This window comes from Monodelphis domestica, chromosome 1 (genome assembly GCF_027887165.1).
Source record: "Monodelphis domestica isolate mMonDom1 chromosome 1, mMonDom1.pri, whole genome shotgun sequence".
In the NCBI taxonomy this organism is placed as follows: Eukaryota; Metazoa; Chordata; class Mammalia; order Didelphimorphia; family Didelphidae; genus Monodelphis; species Monodelphis domestica.
The window spans coordinates 228,187,012-228,207,174 of NC_077227.1; the positions used below are offsets into that span (position 1 = coordinate 228,187,012).

A 20,163-nucleotide genomic window follows, 5' to 3' on the forward strand; every position below is an offset into this window, starting at 1 on the left:
TAAGCTGATTCAAAGGCTTTTGAAGAGCTCTCTTGGGTCTTGGACTTCCGTTTGGGGCAGATGTGGCTTTTTTTCATAATGTAGGTGAGGTTGTGTCTAGGCCACTCTATGGCCTGGACACGTGTTTCTTATCCTGTATTTTCTTTAAACCTTAATCTTCAACAAACCTCTAAAAATATAATACTCCTTGCAGAGAGAAACTAATTTCTACCTGCCTCAGCTCCTGCCTCAGTCTCCCCATCTCCCCTAAATTTTAATCTTTACACTTAGTGTAAGACATTAAGAATTAACCTGTCCAGATACATTATACTTCAGTTCAAGAAAATGTCAAAATTTTCTTCCTGATATTTAATCTCAATGTGCAGTAATTCTTGGGAATCTATAGTGTGATAAAGGATGGAAAGGTTTGCGATTTTATCTAAAATCCTATCCTAACAATGGGGAACAGAATTGGGGAGCTAGAATCAATGGGAGAAGCGAGATGAAATTTTTGAAAGTTTAGAAGTTTTTAAGAAGAACCTTTAGCAGAAGTCTTGCAAACAGGTAAAAATTTGCCACAGACAAGCAGTGTGAACCCTTAACATTTTTACAGATGAGAAAACTGATCCCCACCCAAGTCAAGTGTTAACTAAATTCAAATAATTCTTATTGGAGCCCTGTTTAGAAACTGAGTCTTCTGACTAACTTCCCAGAGCAATGTCATGATATTCAAAGCCAAACACTTGTTAATTTGTGTTAGTACTGTTTTGGATTATCTGTGACACTAGTACAAACTTCCTTCCTTTCATAATGTAGGTGAGGTTGTGTCTAGGCCACTCTATGGCCTGGACACGTGTTTCTTATCCTGTATTATAGGGGTAATTGATCATTTGATTGTTGATAGACTGAGGAAAAAACAAAGATTTGTAAAATCCTTTATAGCTATTGACTAATATATGTATCAATGGAAAATTGCTAGTGTCAGTTATTGTAGTTATAGAATAATTAGTAGTGGACCACACCGAAGTCATGTTAACTTTTTTTACCCAATAAACAGTCTTCTAGTTTTTTTGTTTTTATACAATCAACACAAAATGAAATATTTTAGAGTCTCCCTGTGTCTATGGGGAATTGGTTAAGTATTCCGCTAAATGTGGTCAGGTACCTAACAAATCTTGCCCCTGCTAAATGTTCCTATCAATAATAAAAATGTTTCTTCAAAAATAAATATTCACATAGGAAGGATGAAGTTATGGTATTTACTTATTTTGCCATTGATTTCTTTTTTTCCCCCATTTTTTTAAAAACCCTTACCTTCCATCTTGGAGTCAATACTGTGTATTGTTTCCAAGGCAGGAGTGGTAAGGGCTAGACAATGGGGGTCAAGTGACTCGCCCAGGATCACACAGCTGGAAAGTGTCTGAGGCCAGATCTGAATCTAGAACCTCCTGTCTCTAGGCCTGGCTCTCTATCCACTGAGCCACCCAGCTGCCCCCCTAATAAACTGTATTTCTAAAATAACTAGATATAAATTTGTAGTGCTTGCCTTGGTTAGTCAAATATTTGCTGTGAATTTGCTGGAATATAAGAGAGATGGTCATTTGCTTTTTTTCCCCTTCCCCAAGTAAACTAAGTTGGATGTGATTGTACATGATTTATAAAGGGAATAAGGAAAAGTGAAATATACCAACATGCCTTTAGGAAGTACAACTGTGTAGTTTGGGAAAACATGTAAAGTTCTTACTCTAAACTGTTTGAAAAGATTTAAGAATGGATTTTCTTATGCTTTGCTTACTTTTTAATATATTGGGTTTTGGGGTGTGTGTGTGGGGGGTTAAACCCTTACCTTCTGTCTTAGAACCAATACTGTGTTAAGTGGGTTAAGTGATTTGCCCAGGGTCACACAGCTAGGAAATATCTGAGGTTAGATTTGAACACAGCACCTGCTGTCTCTGGGCCTGGCTCTCAATCCACTGAGCCACCTAGCTGCCCCCTAGTCATTCGTTTTTTAAGACTGGATCTCCTGAACTCATCCAAGCTGGAAGTGCAGAGGCTCCTCACAGGGTTGATCTGCTGCTAATGAATGGGCATAAGAACTTTGACCTGCTGATTTCTAACATAGTTCATCCCTCTTTAATCAAAGTAATGGCTCCATGCTTCTGGCTATTTTGCCATACTGATGCTGAATTTTAGTTGGGATGACTAGCTCGCTACAGCCCTCTCCTGAGATCTGCCAGCCTCAGCCTCTCTGGTAGCTGAGATTACAGAAGTGTGCTACCACCACACCCAACCACCATAAATTTTGTATAATACTTTTAGTTTTTCAAAGCATAATTATACTCATCTTTGTCCTCAAAGCAGTCCTATGAATGTAGGTGTTCTTATAGTTATACAAAGAAATCGGTATAGAAAATGATTGTACAAGGCCACACAGCTAACCAGTAGTAGAACTGAAATAGGATTACCATTTTACTGAATTCACATTGTCCTATGGTTTGATGTGTTTTCTGTATTTTACCATTAACATGTAAAGTTTGTCAAATTACTTTTGGGGGGAAAGAAGGAAGGAAAGAAACAAGCATTTATTAAGCATCTACTATCTACTATGTGCTAAGAGCTTTACAAATATGATTTTCATAATAACCTGGGGAGTTAAGTGCTATTTATTATCTCAGTTTTACACTTGAGGATGCTGAGACAGATAGGTTAATTGACTTTCTCAGGAACACACACATAGGGAATTTCTGAGATTTGATTTGAACTCAGATATTCCTGATTCAAGGATTCAACATACTACCCACTAGGGCCACCTAATTGTCTAAGCAAAGAATTTGTTGGCCTGTTGGATTTATTCCATATTACATTTTAAAAGTTATGTTACTTATAAACACATATATTATATGAATTACATACATGTAATATTACATATGACAACCATTTTCAAGACTACATTTGCCCAATAACCTAATGACTTTTGTCATTATTTTGTCATCTAGCACAGGGCTAATAATAAGGAGGAAATAGGTACCTACTATTGGGTTTTTATTATTGACTTCATTTACAAACCATTTATGTTGCTGTGTAAACCTTTCTTGAGATCTCCTAGGGTATAGGAGGGGGTCAAACAATGGATGTCTGAGTTTTGCATCTTTTTTTTTAAGGGTTTTGGGTTCATAAGTAGGTTGAGTTTGGGGTGCTGAAGCCTAAGTGCAAGTTATTGAGAAGACCTCTGAAGCAAAGGTTTTAAAAGACAATTGTAGGATATTATTTTTTCTGAGCTACTAATTGTTCATTTTAAAAATCTGGATAATTCTTAGAATAAAATACAAAGTATTGGAAAAGAGGAATTCAAGATAGGTCTACCATGAGTTCACAGTAAATCTATAACTGTAACATCTTCTAGTTTTTTGTTTTAAAATTTTGTATGCATTTGTTCTTGGTACCATTTTCTCTTTTCATTCAATATTAGCCTCTTGAATATTATGTTTATTCATTCCATGCACTTTCCAGTTCAATAAAGAATCAAGAGTCTCTACTTTTTACAGAGCTTAAATTTGAGTGATGGGGAAGGAATGGATTGAGAAAGCATCATGGTGAAGGGGAAAGAGTGTTGTTTGGAATTACAGGACCTGGGTTTAAATCCTAGCACATCCACTGTGTGGCTGTGTAACCTTCAACATATCTCTCCAGGTCCTCACTTTTATCATCTTTAAAGAGTAGGGTTGTACTAGATGCCCTAGAACAGTAATAATGGTGAACTTTTTAGAGATGGAGTGCTGGGCCCCACCCCCACTCCACCCACTGCTGGGCTTGCCCTGTCTCTTCCCCCTCCCCCTTTGCCCTACACAGAGGAGGTAGAAAGCACTCCCATTAGGCTGCTGGGCAGAGGAGTGGGTGATGATGGGAGGAATGTCCTATGGGAGTATAGAGAGGGGGAAGGGAGTGGCCTGAGGGTTCTGCTACCCTCTAGCTTTGTTGCTTGTGAGCCATGTGCTCCTATTGGGCTGCTGAGCAGAGGGGCAGGGTTGGGGGAGGGATGTGTATGAAAAAATATTATCAGATATGATGGGGAGAGGGAAGAAAGCAGCTCCACTTCTGCCTGGGTGTGGGGAAGAGTGGAAGTGCTCATAGAGCACTCTGAATGCCATCTTTGGCACCTGTGCCATATGTTTACCATCACTGCTGCCTAGAATGTTCCTTTTCTCTATAATCCTATATATTATATAGGGTAATTTGAAGATGAGCAAGCACTAACAGCTAGGGTGGATCAGGTAAAGATTTATGGAGGATATGATTTTTGAGCTGTACCTTGAAGAAAGATAAGGACTCCAGAAACTAGAGATGAGGAGAGGAAATACATTTTAGGCATATGGGGTACAACTTATGAGAATGGGAGTGTTGAGCCTGGGGAATGGTTAATAGTCCAGCTTAGCAGGAATAGAGAGTGCATGAAAGGGAGTATTGAAAAATAATTTAGGAAGAGTAGGTTGGAAACATTGTAGAGAACCTTAATCTGCGCACTATTTCAAATTGTATACTCTCCTCTTCAGTTAGCCTGGGACCCTTTTGTACCCCCATACATATTTTGTACCTCCTGCACCCATACTTTGTTTTGTGCTCTGTCTGGAATGCTCTCCCCTTACTGAATTCTTCCTACCCATCCAACTCAAGTGCTACCTAACTCCTTTGTGAGTCTTTGATCTTTCTCCCCCCTCCCAAAAATTTTTTTTATACCTTTCATGTACTTCTGTAGTATTTTATGAATTTTATATTGATGCTGTTTTTAATAACACTTTTTTTCCAAATATATTGTGCCCACACATAGTGACCCTTCCCTTTTAATAGAGTTTTAAAAATAGAAAACAGCAGTTCAGCAAAACCTTTGTCTAACAGTTTATATAATATTGCTACTTGTCATCTCTCATCTTTGCAAAAAAGGAATCAGATTTTCTTAAATCTTCTCTGGCTAAGCTTGGTCACTTATAATCACATAGCCATTAGTGGTTTTTTTTAAGTTGCTTCTGATTACATTTTTTCATTTTTGTGTTTTCCTAGTTAAGTGTTCATGTCATCAGTTATCCAGGAAAAAAGCCTTTTTAAAAGTTAAAACATAATTTTTTCCTTTTGTTGCTTGCTTTAGTAGACAGTGACTATGAATATTATTTAATTTGTTCTTTGGTTGCCTTAACTACTACCTAAGTATGAATAAAGTAAGTATAGCAAAAATAATGAGTATGAAAAGTGGTAACAACAAATAATTGAACATGAATTGTTTCCATCCTTATCCAGAGTAAAGTTGATTGATGTAAAATTTGGTTTGAGGTGCACTTTTGTAATTGCAATGATCAAAGGTGTAAAGGTGAGCAGAGTATTGTATATTTCAAAGATAACTGTAGTTTGGCTTTTAATGTCAACCTTAAAGTATCCATAGTAACTACATCTGTGACTGAAACCAATTTTTCCTCTCTTCCCCTATGATAGGCCAATCTGTAGACAGTTTTCCTTGCTTAGATATGAAAGCTATTTAAACCCTTGCCTTTTGCAGGCCACAGAGTACCAAAAGCTCTGTTGGATATTTCAAATATGTATAAAAATGACATCTCCATATGGCTTACCATATATGAATGCAAATAACTCCCTAAATATTAACTGATTCTACACCCCTAAGCATAAAAAAAGAACATGGGGAAATGAAACATTAAACTAGAAGTAACATAAATCATAAACAAAACTATTTGTGGCACAACATGGATGGCATTTAGCCTGCTGTGTAAAATTTTAAAATGAGGCCTGTAAATGTTGGGGGTGCTGGTAAAATCTCCCCTCCTGCTTCAACCTAATCTCTTGGTTTCTGATATGTGAGATTGTTTTCTCAGTAATTTCATATTAGTATCCTATCTTTTTAGGATTCTTTACTTGTATCATCCACGTCTTCATCAAAACTGTCTTTACAAATGTTACAAACTTTCTGAAAACAAGGAGGGTATAGCATCTCATAACATAACACAAAGATGTTTATGGCCTAACCCAGTTGTATAGGATACATTAATATCATCTCCTTTTTTTAATGATGATAAAAGCTTCTTGATATGCTTGTTTGATTCATCCACAGTTTTTCTTGTCATCACCAGCAATCTCAGCATCTTGTTTCCTTTTAAAAAAAATACTTTAACATTTTTTAATTACCAAAACAAAGAATAGTTCTCCTTCTCTCTCTCTCGCTCTCTCCCCCTTTCCCCCCCTTGTAGTTTGCCACCCCCACCCCTCCTTTGGGTACATAATAAATTTCACATTGCTTTAAAAACTACCCTCCTTGTTTATTACTTCCTTTTGAACAACCTTCTATGAATTTTTAAAAAATGCTTCTGTGGCCCTTGTCTCTTTGGGATCACTTGGCCAACCTCTTGTCTCTTCCCAACCCACTCCCAACTATAAAAGCAAAAGAGAGGTTCATTTGTAGCAAATATTCAGTCAAGGAAAACAAGACCACACAATAGCTATAAAAATGTTTCTGCATCTGGAGACTATCACCTCTCTATCAAGAGGTAGATAGTGTGCTTTACTTAAGTTCTCTGGATATATGCTTGGCCACGTTGCTTGCATATATAAGTTCTTCTGGTTCTGTTCATTTTATTCTACATCAGTTCATGATAACTAAATTTCAGTTTTCTCTTTTGACATTTCTAATAGTGCAATTATATTCCGTTACATTCATACCACAATTTGTTCAGCCATTCTGGAGTGATAGATGTCCTTTGATTCTAGCTTTTTTCTTTTTCCCTTTTTGATCTCCCTCCCTTTAAATTTAAATTTGCTCATTACCATTCCCTCTGGGATTATCCTCCTCTTTAATCCCTTCCTCTCATCCCCACCTGTTGAATTTGATAAATTTTTTCACCAAAATTTGTGTCTTGTCTCTAACCTTTGGGTAATAGCTAAATTCATCTGATACCTACTACTTCCATTCTGACTACATGCTTGTTTTTATTCTTCTCATTAACTTCATTTATGAGAAATAGCAAGTTCTACCCCTTCTTCCTACTTTTCTACATTATTTGTGTTTTTTTAAACTCTTTTCCCCTTCCTTGCTTAAGGCCCTCAGAACAGAACCAATCCACTGCTACCATCCCCAGCATCTCTGGTTTTCTTTTGTAAAGACCATATATGGTTCTGAAGGGACACTTATTTTCCTCCCTTAGTATGTTAACTCTTTAGGTTTCTCTGGACTCTTAACATTTGTATTTAGAAGTTCGTACTCAGCTTTGGTCTTTTTTTATCAGAAATTTTGAAAGTCTTTTCCATTTGTAAACCTCAAAATTCCTTAGACTTATAAATGTTGGAAATTTCACCATTGGGATATTTCATACTTGGAAAATTTCTTACTGATAGTCTATTGGAATGGGAACCCCATTGGCATGGGAGGTTCCTTCTCTTCCCTTCTTAAGATTACTTTAGGACAGAAACCTTTTGCTGAACAATGGAAAGGACTTTGACCTATGCTTAAGCATAGAACAGGAATTTCTTTGAGTCTTGATTGATTTTAGAATTGATACAATGGAGATACTCCACCCTATTCAGTCCTAATAGGATTGAGTAAGGGCTGCAGCCTAGATCAAAATTTAATTATTTCTAAATCTCTACCATACTCAAGTTAACAGGATTTAGAAAGGGCTGTAGCAAAGGAGTAAAGATTTAATCATTTGAAAAATATGACCTTCAACAGACATGTGCAAAAGCCAGAAACCTCTGGGCGGTCCTGGGTTAAGCGAGAGCCTCCATTGACAGGGAAATTGATGAAGAGTGATTGGTAGATGTGAGGACTGGGGGGAGGCAACTTGGATGGTGTCCTTAAAGATAGGAGGGTCTGGAGACTGGAGGGTTGTTGAGGTTTTGGTCGGTGTGGTTCCTGGGCTCTGAGAAGGCTTGCTCTGAAGGAAGCTGAAGGTGGGGGCCCCTGAGACTGTTTCTCCATTTTGGACACGTGAGTAATAGGGACTGGTCTCTTTTCTTTGCTCCAGCTATCTAAGGGCTTGGGCCTTTTGGCCCAGCCTAAACAGAAGGGGTATTTAAGCCCTATTCCCTTCTCTCCCCTTTCTCTCTCTCTCTCTATCTCTAATTCCTTTCTTACTCCTATTGTAATTAAACTCCAAAAAAGGCTGACGGCTGACTTGAGTTTTTCATTTAGGAATTACATAGCTGATTCCTTGGCGACCTTAAATTAATATATATCAGTCTTTTAAAGTGATTCCCTTGTTACACATTAAAGGCCCAGTTTATAAAATCCTATAGGAAAATACTCAGCTTTGCAAGATAAAAGTAATTGTTGGTTGTAAACCTGTCTCTCTTGCTTTTTGGAAAATAGTATTCCAAAATACCTCCATTTTATTTTTTTTAATTGATTTAATTAATTTAGAATATTTTTTCCCAGGGTTACATGATTCGTATTCTTTCCCTCCCCCCTCCCATAGCCAACAAGTAATTTAATTGGGTTTTACATGTATCATTGATCAAGACCTATTTATCGTATTATTAATGTTTGCAATACAGTGAACATTTAGAATCTACATTCCCCAATCATATCCCCAACCAACCATGTGATCAAGCAAATGTTTTTCTGTGTTTCTACTCCCACAGTTCTTTCTCTGGTTGTGAATAACACTTTCTCATAAATCCCTCAGAATTATCCTGGATCATTGCATTGCTGCTAGTAGAGAAGTCCATTATGTTCAATTGTGCCAGAGTGTATTAGTTTCTGTGTAGAATGTTCGGGTTCTGCTCCTTTCACTCTGCATCAATTCCTGTTGGTCATTCCAGTTCACGTGGAATGCCTCCGGTTCATTATTCCTTTCATCACAATAGTATTTCATCACCTACAGACACCACAATTTGTTCAGCCATTCCCTTCTGTTTTCTTAATACACAGCCTTTAGGCTTTTAAAATCATGTTTTTCATGTAGTTTTGAATTTCAGATTACTTCTCCTTGACCTTTATTTTCAATAGCAGATACTTTTCTTTTTCCTTCCATTTTTCTGTCTTTTAGTTTTATTGTATTGTTTCTCTCTCGTGGAGTTAGTTTTCTGATTTGGGACATTTAGTCTAGGGCCAAACTCAGCATCCTCAGCAGTCCTGCTGCATTTTTGAGTGGGATGGTTAGCATTGTTTGATCTCACTTTGTCAGAGTTCCTATACTGATCTCTACTTTCCGATTTCTCCCCTGGCCTCTCCTCCCCCAATTCCCTTCTCCAGTCATTCATGTTCAGAGGGCTGGATACTCAGGAATTTCATGTTGCCATACAATCTCACAATGGAATCCAAGAGACATCGGCATCCTGGGCATTTAGTTAATCTAATCTGTCCTTTGCTATTGTGCTTGCTACTGTTCCCATAGGGAGCATATAAATTTATAAGTACCCTGGAGTCTTGGCGGGAGGAGAGGTTTTCTACTCTTGCTACCTATGATGGCCAGAGAGTCTTGCAGTCTACACATGTCTCTGGCCCATCTCAGAATCCACTTGGGGGAGAGACTATGGAGTGTTATGCCTTCATTGGTGGTGACTTTTCTGGCAGCCCTCTTCCATATGGTTTTCAACAGTTTTTGAATGGAAGAAGTCATTCGTGTTTTTCATTGTATTTCAATGATCATTATTCAGTTTGGAATTAAATTCATGTAAAACAACTGAGATTTAGCTTTTCCTCAGGCTGTATACACCTACCTTGATTTTACTTCTTTAATATCACCAAAAACATGCTACTGTGAACATATTAGTAAATATAGGATCTATTCTTCTTCTGCCTTAACTTCTTTGGGGTATCTGTTGAATCCCTAAGACAATGGAAATCTCTCAAGTCAAAAGGTATGGATATTTTAGTAACTTTCTTCATATGATATTTAATTGGTTTCTGGAATGGTTGGACCAGTTTATAGTTCCAACAGGGTATTAACATGTACCTCTTCCCACAGATCTGTCAACTTCAATTTTCTTTTTTTCTTTTTCTGTCAACTTCAATTTTCTTTTTTTTTCTTTTCTTTTTCTTTCTTTCTTTCTTTTTTTTTTTGGTCACCTTTGCCAGTTTTTTGTGTGTGTGAAGTAAAATCTTAAAATTACTTTGATTTGCACTTCTCTTAGTTTTAAAGTTAAATAAGAATTGGCGTCTGATTTTTATACTATCCTAATTTTCCCCAGGATCTTTCCTCCTACTTCTCCCAAAGAGCTATCCCAAAGAAAGTACAAAATACATGCAATGTGCAATACCTGTGAATCTCCTTATTTCTACTAGGTAGAAATCAGCAGCAAACTTGGACCACTCACAGTTTTTCTTCACTTCCATCCTGGGCAAGGACAACCAGAAAGAATAGTGACAGAGGCATTAAAAGAAAGCACATGACCTATCACTGTATAACCTCCAAATTGGTGAAATGGTTCTGTTTCCCATTCTTAAATCTCTGAAACTAACCATCTTTGAAGAAGTACAGATTTTTTTATATCTGGGCCTGTCTTTTGGTAGCTTGGCAGAAGTCATTGAGCACGTATTGCTGGAATACAAATGAGATCTTTCTCTACCCTGATGTTAAGGTCCATGGAAAGGGGGATGGGGAGTCTGTCACCTTGTAAAGCTATGAATGCAGCTACAGATGATATAGTCCAGGGCTTTTTATAGAGGAATATGCATATATAGCTGCGTGGTTTCCTTCAAAATCTGTAGGTCCTGGTTTTCCTTTCCAATAATCCTGACATCTAACATCAGTAGACAATTTCAGAACAGCTGCAGAAAGGCTAGGCATTTCAAAATTAATTGCTAATTTTTGACATCCAGAGAGCTGAAAATCAGTTCATCAGTAACTTTTTAAAGCAGCTGTTAAGTGAGGTGTACATGGTTTTCTTTTTAAACCCTTACCTTTCCTCTTAGAATCAATACTGTATATTGGTTCCAAGGCAGAAGAGTGGTACGGTCTAGGCAATGGAGTTAAGTGACTTGCCCAGAGTCAAACCAGCTGGGAAGTGTCTGAGGCCAGATTTGAACCTTAGAACCTCCCATCTTTGGGCCTGGCTCTCAATCCACTGAGTCACCCACCTGCCCCATGTATATGTCTTTCTTGCAAATCCAGCTCCCAAGTGACATGCAGTTTTAGGCTCTATGTCTCCCAGGTTGCTGACCTTTGCTTTATAGCAGATGTGAGAATGCCAAAGAAAGAATTTTAATTGAGTGCTCTAAGACAACTGTGCAATAATTTAAAAAAAAAAAAGATAGTTTGACCCTAAAGTGTGTTATCCCTTTCTTCCTTTAATTGAACTCTTTTGAGGACAGAGATCATTTCTTAGGCAACTTACAAGTTGTGCTCCAAGTTTCTAATTTGGAACACGGGTTTTTCCATAGAAACAAATGATAGATAATAATCAAACTAATCTACAAAAGCCATCTATCTAATCTCTAATAAAACTGAAATACTATGTAACTGAAAGCCAGGAAAAATCAATATTGTTGTATGCAATACAAATAACTAAACAAAACCTTCTGAATATTTTCTATCTTAAATAAAATGAAGAGATAGCTGGACTTTTGTAGAACGTGAGTGGGTTTCTGCACATTTTCTGGGGTTTTAAAGATTGATACTGGCTTGTTATATCTTATTTAGAAATTTAAGGTTTTCATTTAACTGAATTGCTAGTTTTGTAATCATCCATGTTCGTGAATTTAGAGCTGGAAGGGGACCTTTATAGCTCATCAAGTCCAAATACCCTCATCTTATAGATGATTTAGAGATTGAATGACTGCTGATGGTCACCTAACTAGTAATCATCAGAAGGTAGATTTGAACCCAGGTCTTTCTGACACCAAAACTAGTACACAATTCATCTTATCATGCTCCTTATGATTATTAGGGAGCAATCCCAAAGCACCAGAGCAAACATTGTAGAGAAGAGAAAATTGTAGAGAAGAGAAAAGAGAGTGTATTTATAAGGAAAAAAAGAACTTAACTAAAACTTTCTCTTATGTGAACATCAAAAAACCAAGCAATCTGTTCCCATAGTAATTAGAAAAAGACTTTGGATCAGCATTTCTGGGTGTTAAATACAGTTGAGGTGAGTGGCAGGCAAGAGAAGTAACTTTGAATTTGGAAGGCAATGTCTTTAATGAGCATATGTAAATTAGGGAATGTGTGTACTTCTGTGATGTATCAGTAGCATTACTAATCTTAGTAGTTATGAGTTAAACCTCTTGAGAAATCATTTTTTTTTTTTAGCAAATTAATCTGTAGATATTGGGATCAAAAACATCCTTTTGTATATTATTGGGAATGGATTAAAGTTAAGGTAGTGAACTTTAGAATGGATACCCATTCAAAGAACAGCTAGAAAAATGAATGTCTGAAACATATGCAGTAAGAGAATTTGGAAAGAATAGAATACTTTGTATTGGAGAAGTCTTTTCTGAAAAAGACTAGACCTTTTGATGTGTTCTAATTTAATTCTTAATATTACTTAAGTGTTTACTATGTGCAAGGGATACAAGATAAATAATCATTTTGGCCTCCACCTCAAAGTGCTTTTAGTTTAGTGGGGTAAGATGTGAGCAAGTAAATAATTGTAGTCCTTTCTCTCCAGGATCTTAAATTCTTTTTATTGGGGGGAATGTGATATGTAAATAGTTTTTAAAAATACATGATTTTTTTCTTTTTAAATATTTTATTGATAATGCTTTATTCTTTATTGCACCTGTCACTTCCCAAGAGGAGACTTTTGCTGCCTCCTCAGAATTCACTTGCAACCGATAAGTAAAGAAAAGCAGGACCTTAGGGCTATATCTGAAAATGAATGTCTCATGCTACACTGGTAGTCCTCTCTCTGTCTGCTGAATGATGAGATCAGCCCTCTGAAATCACACTTACAGATGACAATTTTGAGGGGAAGAACTAGCAACTAGAGAAATAAGGAAAGACTTCTTTAGGATGTAGCTGAATCTTGAAAGGATCTTTGAATTCTGAGAGGCAAAGTTGAAATAGTGCATTCCAGAGATAGACCACAGCTTTGTAAAAATCATGGAGATGGCTGATGAAAGGCCAAATTCAGGGGAAAGTAAATGGGCATCTGTGACTGGAACCCATGTTCCTGAAGAATAATGGGCAGTAAACCTAGAAAGGTGGATTGGAGTTAGTTTGGGAATGGTTTTAAGTGCCATACTGGGAAATTTAATGTTTTATCCTAGAAGCCATAGAGAACTACTGAAGTTTCTGCGTAGGGTGAGTGATATATTCAGCTTTGTGCTTTAGGAAAATTATTGTACTTAAGCACATAGAAAAGATCAAATAGACTATAGCTTGAAAAATTTGAGATGGAGAGAGGTGCGCTTTTAGCTGGGAGACCAGGAGTGTAATGGAACTTCAAGGTTATGTCTGAGCTATCCAGAGGAAAAGAAGAACGGCAGTAGGCAGAGATTAAAGTGGAGGAGTCCATTCCAGGCCCAGAGATAGCGTCAGAGAAGTTGCCATGACAGAAGAAGGCACAAACAAGATCAGAAAGCAGCAATTGGAGTGTATGCAAAAGGAGAATGTATCCGATGTGGTTGAATAGGTAGATAAAAGCCAGATTTTGAAGGACATTGAATGACAGATTTAGGCATTGGTATTATATTCAGTGGCAGTAGAGTGCCACTAAAGTTTTTTGAGCAAGAGAGTGCACCACTCACCTTTATATTAGGAAGATTACTTTGACTGCTGTATAATGATAGATGGGAAAGCTAGGAGTCTTAATTGGAAAAGTAAAAGCAGTAGTAATAAGAGTGACCTGATGTGGTAGCATTTGGAATAGGGATGGTAATACCAGGACATTATGGTACAATTAAAAAAAAAAAAAAAGCACTGGCTTTGGAGCAGAATGACCTGGATTCAAATATTGCCTTTCACTGCCTGTGTGACCTTGGGCAAATTACTTAACCTCTTTGGGCCTCAGTTTCCTTAATTGTAAAATAAAAAGGCTAAATTATCTTTAAGATCCCTTTTAGTGCTAATGTTAACATTTCTCAGATGTGAGAGATGCTGTGGAATTAGAATCAGTAGCTCTTGGCAACTAATTAGAGATATGAGTTGGAAAGGCTTAATGTCTCATTCCAGAAAATTTGTTTCCAATCGCAAATTCTAGTTTTGAGTGGCATTTCCGACTGCTTTGCTAGCAAATCTTTCCCTGGATATCTTTCGTATCCATAGTTTTAGAATTATATGCTACCTTAGAACTCATCTAGTTGAATACCCTCATTTTTTTTAATAGATGAGTAAAAACTAAGTCAGAAATATAAAATTATTTATCTAAAATTATATAGATAGAAAAAGTAGCCCCATTGATTTAGAACCAGATCCTCTATCTACAGCATTTCCACTAGCTCCGCCAATTCTCTTCCACTAGAAATTTGGTTGTGGAATTTCCTTCCAGTTCGTTTGTGTTAATTATCAAGACCTACTGATTCAACTTCTACAGTGACTACTTCTCTTCTCATAGACCTTCATAATGGACTTTAAAATGTTTTCCTTATTGTTATGAACATGTTAATATCAATAAACATGAGCATTTCCCCACATAAAAAGGAGAGAAATAGAAGATTTAAATTTTAACTTAATAGCTTTTAACAATAACCTATAGCTTTTAGTTTGGTTTTATTTCAATTTACAGTGGTAATTCCAACACTGTTCTGCTTCTCTTATGACCAAAAGTATTGCAATATCTTCATCTAGGCTGATAGACATTACTTCCCCATACATACTCTACTGTCCAGCTTGTTGTTCCTTACATACAACACATCTACCATCTTTATACCTTTACCTCTTGTCTTTCTAGTTCCCTTTAAGCTCAAGTGCTATCTTCTAAGTATCTTTCCTAAACCTCCCTCTGCATCCCCCATCACCAGTTGTTATTGCCTCTTCTCCCATCATTATATAGAACCTCAGTCTTATTTTATAGATACTAAATAATTTCAGTTTTAAGTTTAGATTATAATCAGTTTTTATGCCAATGAAGTTTTTTGTTGTTTTAAAATTTGATGATATACTTTTTCTCCTGTTTTCAACTAGGGTGACAATTTTAATTTAGAATAATGGAAGTATCTTCCAAGACTGTCAAATTGTGCATTTAATTTTAATAACAAATTAGTTTGTTGTTTTCAAGGAAGAATTATTCTTTCTAGCCTTTCATCATTTTCAAATGTTCAATGCACAATGCTAGTGACTTATTTTGCAATCTTACAAACTTGTTAAGTCTTGTGTCGAAATTGATCTCTTGCTCTAAAGTTACACATTGTAACAAATTCAGGATTTTTCTATTCAGAGATTAATTAATACTAAGCCTATATTGGTGTTTTAATAAATGTCAAACTTTATTTTCATTGTTCCTTTATATTCAGAAGACAAATTCTCACCTTCAAACCAGGAGAAAGTTGGCAATGAGAATATTTTAAAGTAGTTTTATATAGTGTCTAATTTCCTTAGATTTAGCTATTATTGACAATACAGTGGTCCAGGACAATACAGTGGTCCAGGACTTATGACAAAGAATGATATCCACCTCCAGAGAAAGAACTGTTGGAGTCAGAATACAGATGGAAACATGATTTTTCAATTATTTAGGTTTATGTTGAGATTGGTTTTATAGTGTTACAAAAAATGAAAAATATGAAAATATGTTTTACATAATACATATATAACCCAGATCAAATTGACTGCCAGCACCAGGAGAGGGAAGGGAGGGAGATAAGTTTGATCATATAACAAAGAAAAACTTTTGTGGAAATTTGATATATAACATGTAATTGACGTGAAATAGTTTTAAAAAAATAAGAAACTATAATGCAGATAAGACCACTGGCAGTTCCTTGAATTCTTCAGCCTGTTAATCTATTCCTATACACTTTTTAAGAATTAAAAAAGTGAGACAATCCTTGATCTTAAGAAGCTTACTTCCTGCTCAGTAGATAAAAATTATTCAGATGAGTAAATATAGGTTGTTCACAAAATTAATATACTATGGAGGGGAGATCAGGAAAGGGAAGTGACACTTAAGCTTAAACTTGAGGGAAGCTAAGGAGACCAAGAGTCATAGCTGATGAGGAGAGGCCATTTTGTGCTAGGGCAGAGCCTGTGCAAAAAGCAAGGAGAAGGAAGCAGGCTAATTTGTTGAGAGTGGGCATAATGTATGATCAGTTCAGTTCTAAAAAAATAAATTGAAGCCAGATTTGACTTTCTCCTAAGGTCTATAAGAAGCCATTGAAGCTTTTTGAACAGAGGAGTGACATAGTTAGACCCATATTTTAGGAATATCAGTGTCATCTATACATAGAATCAAATTTAGAAAAGACTGGATGTAGGAAAGCCAGTTAGGAGACTATTACAGTAACCAGGCAAAAGATGAGTCCACGAGCTGGACTGGTGTCCATAAAAGTAAAAGGGAAGGGAAAAGAAAAAAAAAGAATAAACATTCATATAGTGCCTACAGCTAAAAGGATTGCCAAGAGAAGAGTGTAATTGGAGGAGATTAGGGGAAAGGAGTCCAGTAGAAGGTTCTAGGAGAGAATGGATATTGAGAAGAATAAGTTGAACAAATAAGAAGTTAATGGAAAGTACAATTTCATGAAAATCTGGAGAGAGTAGAGAATCCAGAATAATGCTGGGCAGCCAGGTCATAATGTTTGGGTTATGGGGAAAGGGCCATTTGACTTTAGCAATAAAGAGATCGTTAGTGAGGCAAATTAGACTTGATTAATTCCCACACACATACTTATTGTTTTAGATGGATACTCCTTCAGTTTTCAATTTTATGTCATCATGAAAAGAGCTGCTATAAATATTTTTATACTTAGTCTTTTTCCTCTTTGATATCTTTGAAATATAGTTAGTAGCAGTATTTACTAAGACAGAATTTACATGCATAGTTTAATCATTTGAGACCATATTTCCAAATTTCTTTCTGTAATGGCTGAATTAGTTCACAGCTTTACCAACAACAAAGTGACTTATTTTTTGAGCACTTTCAGCATCTTTTATTTTCCTTTTTGGGGTTCAACTTTGCCGATCTAATGGATATGAAGTAGTTTCTCAGAGTTGTTTTTAGTTTATATATTTCTCTTAATTTTTAGTGATTTAGAGAATTTTTTTCAAAAATGGTAGTGATTGATAGCTTGAATTTCTTCCTTTGAAAACGCAGGGTTGATTAATTGTAGGGGAAATATTTTCATAACAACATATGGCTCTCCAAAAATGGACTGGACTTCTTTGGAAAATAACAATTTTCTCTTTTAGGCAAGAGACTGAATGTCCACTTACTAAAGTATAGTGCAATATATGTTGAACTAGATGGCTTTCAAGGTTTCTTCTAATCCCATATTCTGCCTTTCTCTAATTTTAGAGAAGTAGTTTCAGGCTGCTTCAGTTTAGAACCCACGTTTTAATGGGTTAAGAAAGGGATGAAATGGAAGCAACTAGTATAGACAACTTGTTTTAGTTTTGATATTTGAGTTAAGAAATTGGTTACTAGCTTGCTGATAACGACGGAGTAAAAGAAAAATTTTTCAAAGGAGATGAGTTTGCTGAATGACTATGGTAGAGGAGGATTCCTAGAAGTGATAAAGATCAGTAACCTTGGCTACTCCCCATTCTTTTCTAACCATAGATTCTAGGAAGAGTTACATCCTTTCCAGTAGCAATGATAATATTGATTGATTATTTACTAAAAGAGATGTGAGAAAAGGGTGGCAGTGGGGGAGAGATTGTGGTATAGGACATGATGCTGCCTGGTCCTGGGTTAAGGGCTAAAAAGAAAGGATGAAGTTTAATCTGGGTTTTGGCTAGTGATAAGAGGATTAGTGTGTTTTTGTGTATATACCCATTCAACAGCCAGGTTGCCCTCCATTTGTAGTTTGCTTTCCTGTTCCTGGCATGAAGAAAGTCTCCTTATCTCTTCCTGTCAGAAATCCTTCTTCAAGTTTCATTTCAGGTTCTACTTCTATCCTAAAGCCTTTCCTGATTACCTCCATTTGAAAATGTTTTCTTCCTCCTCCAAGCTTTTCTTGGCATATTTGGATCTCTCTTTTGCCCCTACTCATGCTTCCTAGTCTTATGTTTAACAAGAATTTTGGTGTCTGTCAGGAATTTTGGTGTAGTAGTCTACAGACTTTCAACTTCACAGATTCAACTTGTAGCACAGTGCCTTCCATACATTAGACACTTAATACATGTCCATTGAAAGGTATTCTGTAGAATTTGTAGTACCTGAGAATATTAGCTAAGGATAAATCTAGTCATATCCTTTTAAGGGTCTGAACATTCAAGGGAAGCAGTTTACTTTTCCTTCCAGTTCCAAATGAATAGTATCTTTTTTTAGACTAATCTGCACTTTTCTTAAGAATAAGGTGAGAGAAAATTAGGCAGCTACAGCAGAAACCTGTTTCCCCACTACTTGGTGACTATCATCAAGTCTTTATAGTTTGTACTTTGTCTTAAGTTCTCAGCCCTTGGTATTTTGGAAGTTTTAGGATATGGTGTAAAGCATACTTCACTTCCTTTCTCCCACCAGGCATTTGCTGTATAAAGGTGATTCTTTCCTCTCCTTCCCCCTTTTATGGTAGAGGGGAAATTGAGAAGTACAAATTAGCTTGATATAAATTATCTTTTTTAAAAAATCAAATAATGGTCACTATTTCAAGGCTTTTGAGAGCCAAAAATATATATTCAGTACACTTAGTTCTTGGGAAAATATCATTGGCTAAACCGTAATCTAGAATAGATGTGTTCTGTTACCTATCAGGTCAAATGATGCTCTTAGATTTTACTTGAGCAACTCTTAGGTTGTAGTCCAATTATTATTTTCTGTTTTATAGAACATGATACTTTATCATTAATGAAAAATACAGATTTATATAGTACCTGTGATTTACAACATACCTTTCTCCTATCAACCCTATTAAGTAGTGAATATAAGTATTATTTCTTTTAGAAGGGAAAAGAGACTTGAGAGAGCATAGGTAAACTTGACCATGTTTAGTTTTAGAGCCTAAACCAAATCATTTTTTAAAAAGGAAATTAAAATATATGCATTTTTAAGGTTCTGCGTTGACATTTAATCGTATAAATGCCTTAAAGCGGGTATTTAGCGAATTTCTTCTCATTTTTTGTTATATAAATGTTAAACACTGAACATAAATTATTAAAATATATATCATAAGCTTACAATGACTTTATTATAATTGAAGGACATGTACACCGTATTTATTAATTTTTACTTTTTTTTTCTACTTTAGGTTCTCTACTTTTGGAGTCCAAAATTAATCCTAACACTGCATACCAGAAGCAGCAGGTAATATTTGAAATTCATTTTCATTTTCTCATCTTGAGACAGCTGTCATGAAATGATTAGGTTATATCATTGCCTTACCTTTGCTGACGAGTCACAATTCTGATTTCTAAATTATGATATGGAAAGAATTTCTGTTCAGCATTTATAGCAATCTAGGTTGACTATTTGAGATTTAAATGATATCCCCTCACCCCCACCCCAAAAAAGAATAATCTAATTGATATTCTGGATTCTCTGCTAAAGTTCTGCTCTGGTAATTCCTTTTTGTTTAGTGATTACCCTGAATTCTCTAAGGCTACATGACTGAAATAAACACTGGAAGTCCTACTAAGCTACAGGCTTTGAGTGTATATCCAGGAATGGTTTGTATGCCTGTTATCCAACACCCATTGATTGAGTGCAAAGTGACAAATTTTTGACCACAGGCTACTTACCGAAAGTTATTTACTCTAGGGGTAGAGGGCTAGTATCCATTTAGTGGAGAAAAGTACCCATATCAAAAGAATAGTGGATCCTTGAAGTATTGAAATAATATTCAGGATATATTATCAACTGAGCAACCTCTGTGTCTGCTCTATATAGGTACAACTATTAGGCAAAAGAAATCATAAAGTAGCTACTGAAGTTGCTAATCAGTATTTTGACTGCTCAGAGATTGGACTTGGATCTCTTATTAGTAACTCCTTCAAACAGGAGATTGGCAGAAGCTGTTCTCCAGAGTACTAAAGGGAATCTATATGTGTGTTAAGTAGAAATCAAAACTTAAATTCTTGCCTAAAAAATTCAGGTTGACTAGCATGCTGATTGATGATACAAATATTGTAGAATATAGCAGCCATTCCACTGTTA

At 36.0% G+C, this 20,163-nt stretch overlaps 1 protein-coding gene across 7 annotated transcripts in view; it reads left to right on the forward strand.

The window, feature by feature from the left end:
- The window catches only part of PPP4R3A (protein phosphatase 4 regulatory subunit 3A), a 68,578-nt gene that overhangs the window by 11,219 nt on the left and 37,196 nt on the right, over nt 1-20,163 (forward strand). For all 7 annotated transcript variants that reach the window (XM_056810516.1, XM_056810518.1, XM_007472585.3 and 4 more), the window contains one exon: nt 19,259-19,314. Coding sequence is in view for 4 of the 7 variants with exons in the window: in XM_007472585.3 (XP_007472647.1) it covers nt 19,259-19,314 (56 nt within the window). In the remaining 3 variants the exon portion in view is untranslated. The remainder of the gene's footprint in view (nt 1-19,258; nt 19,315-20,163) is intronic.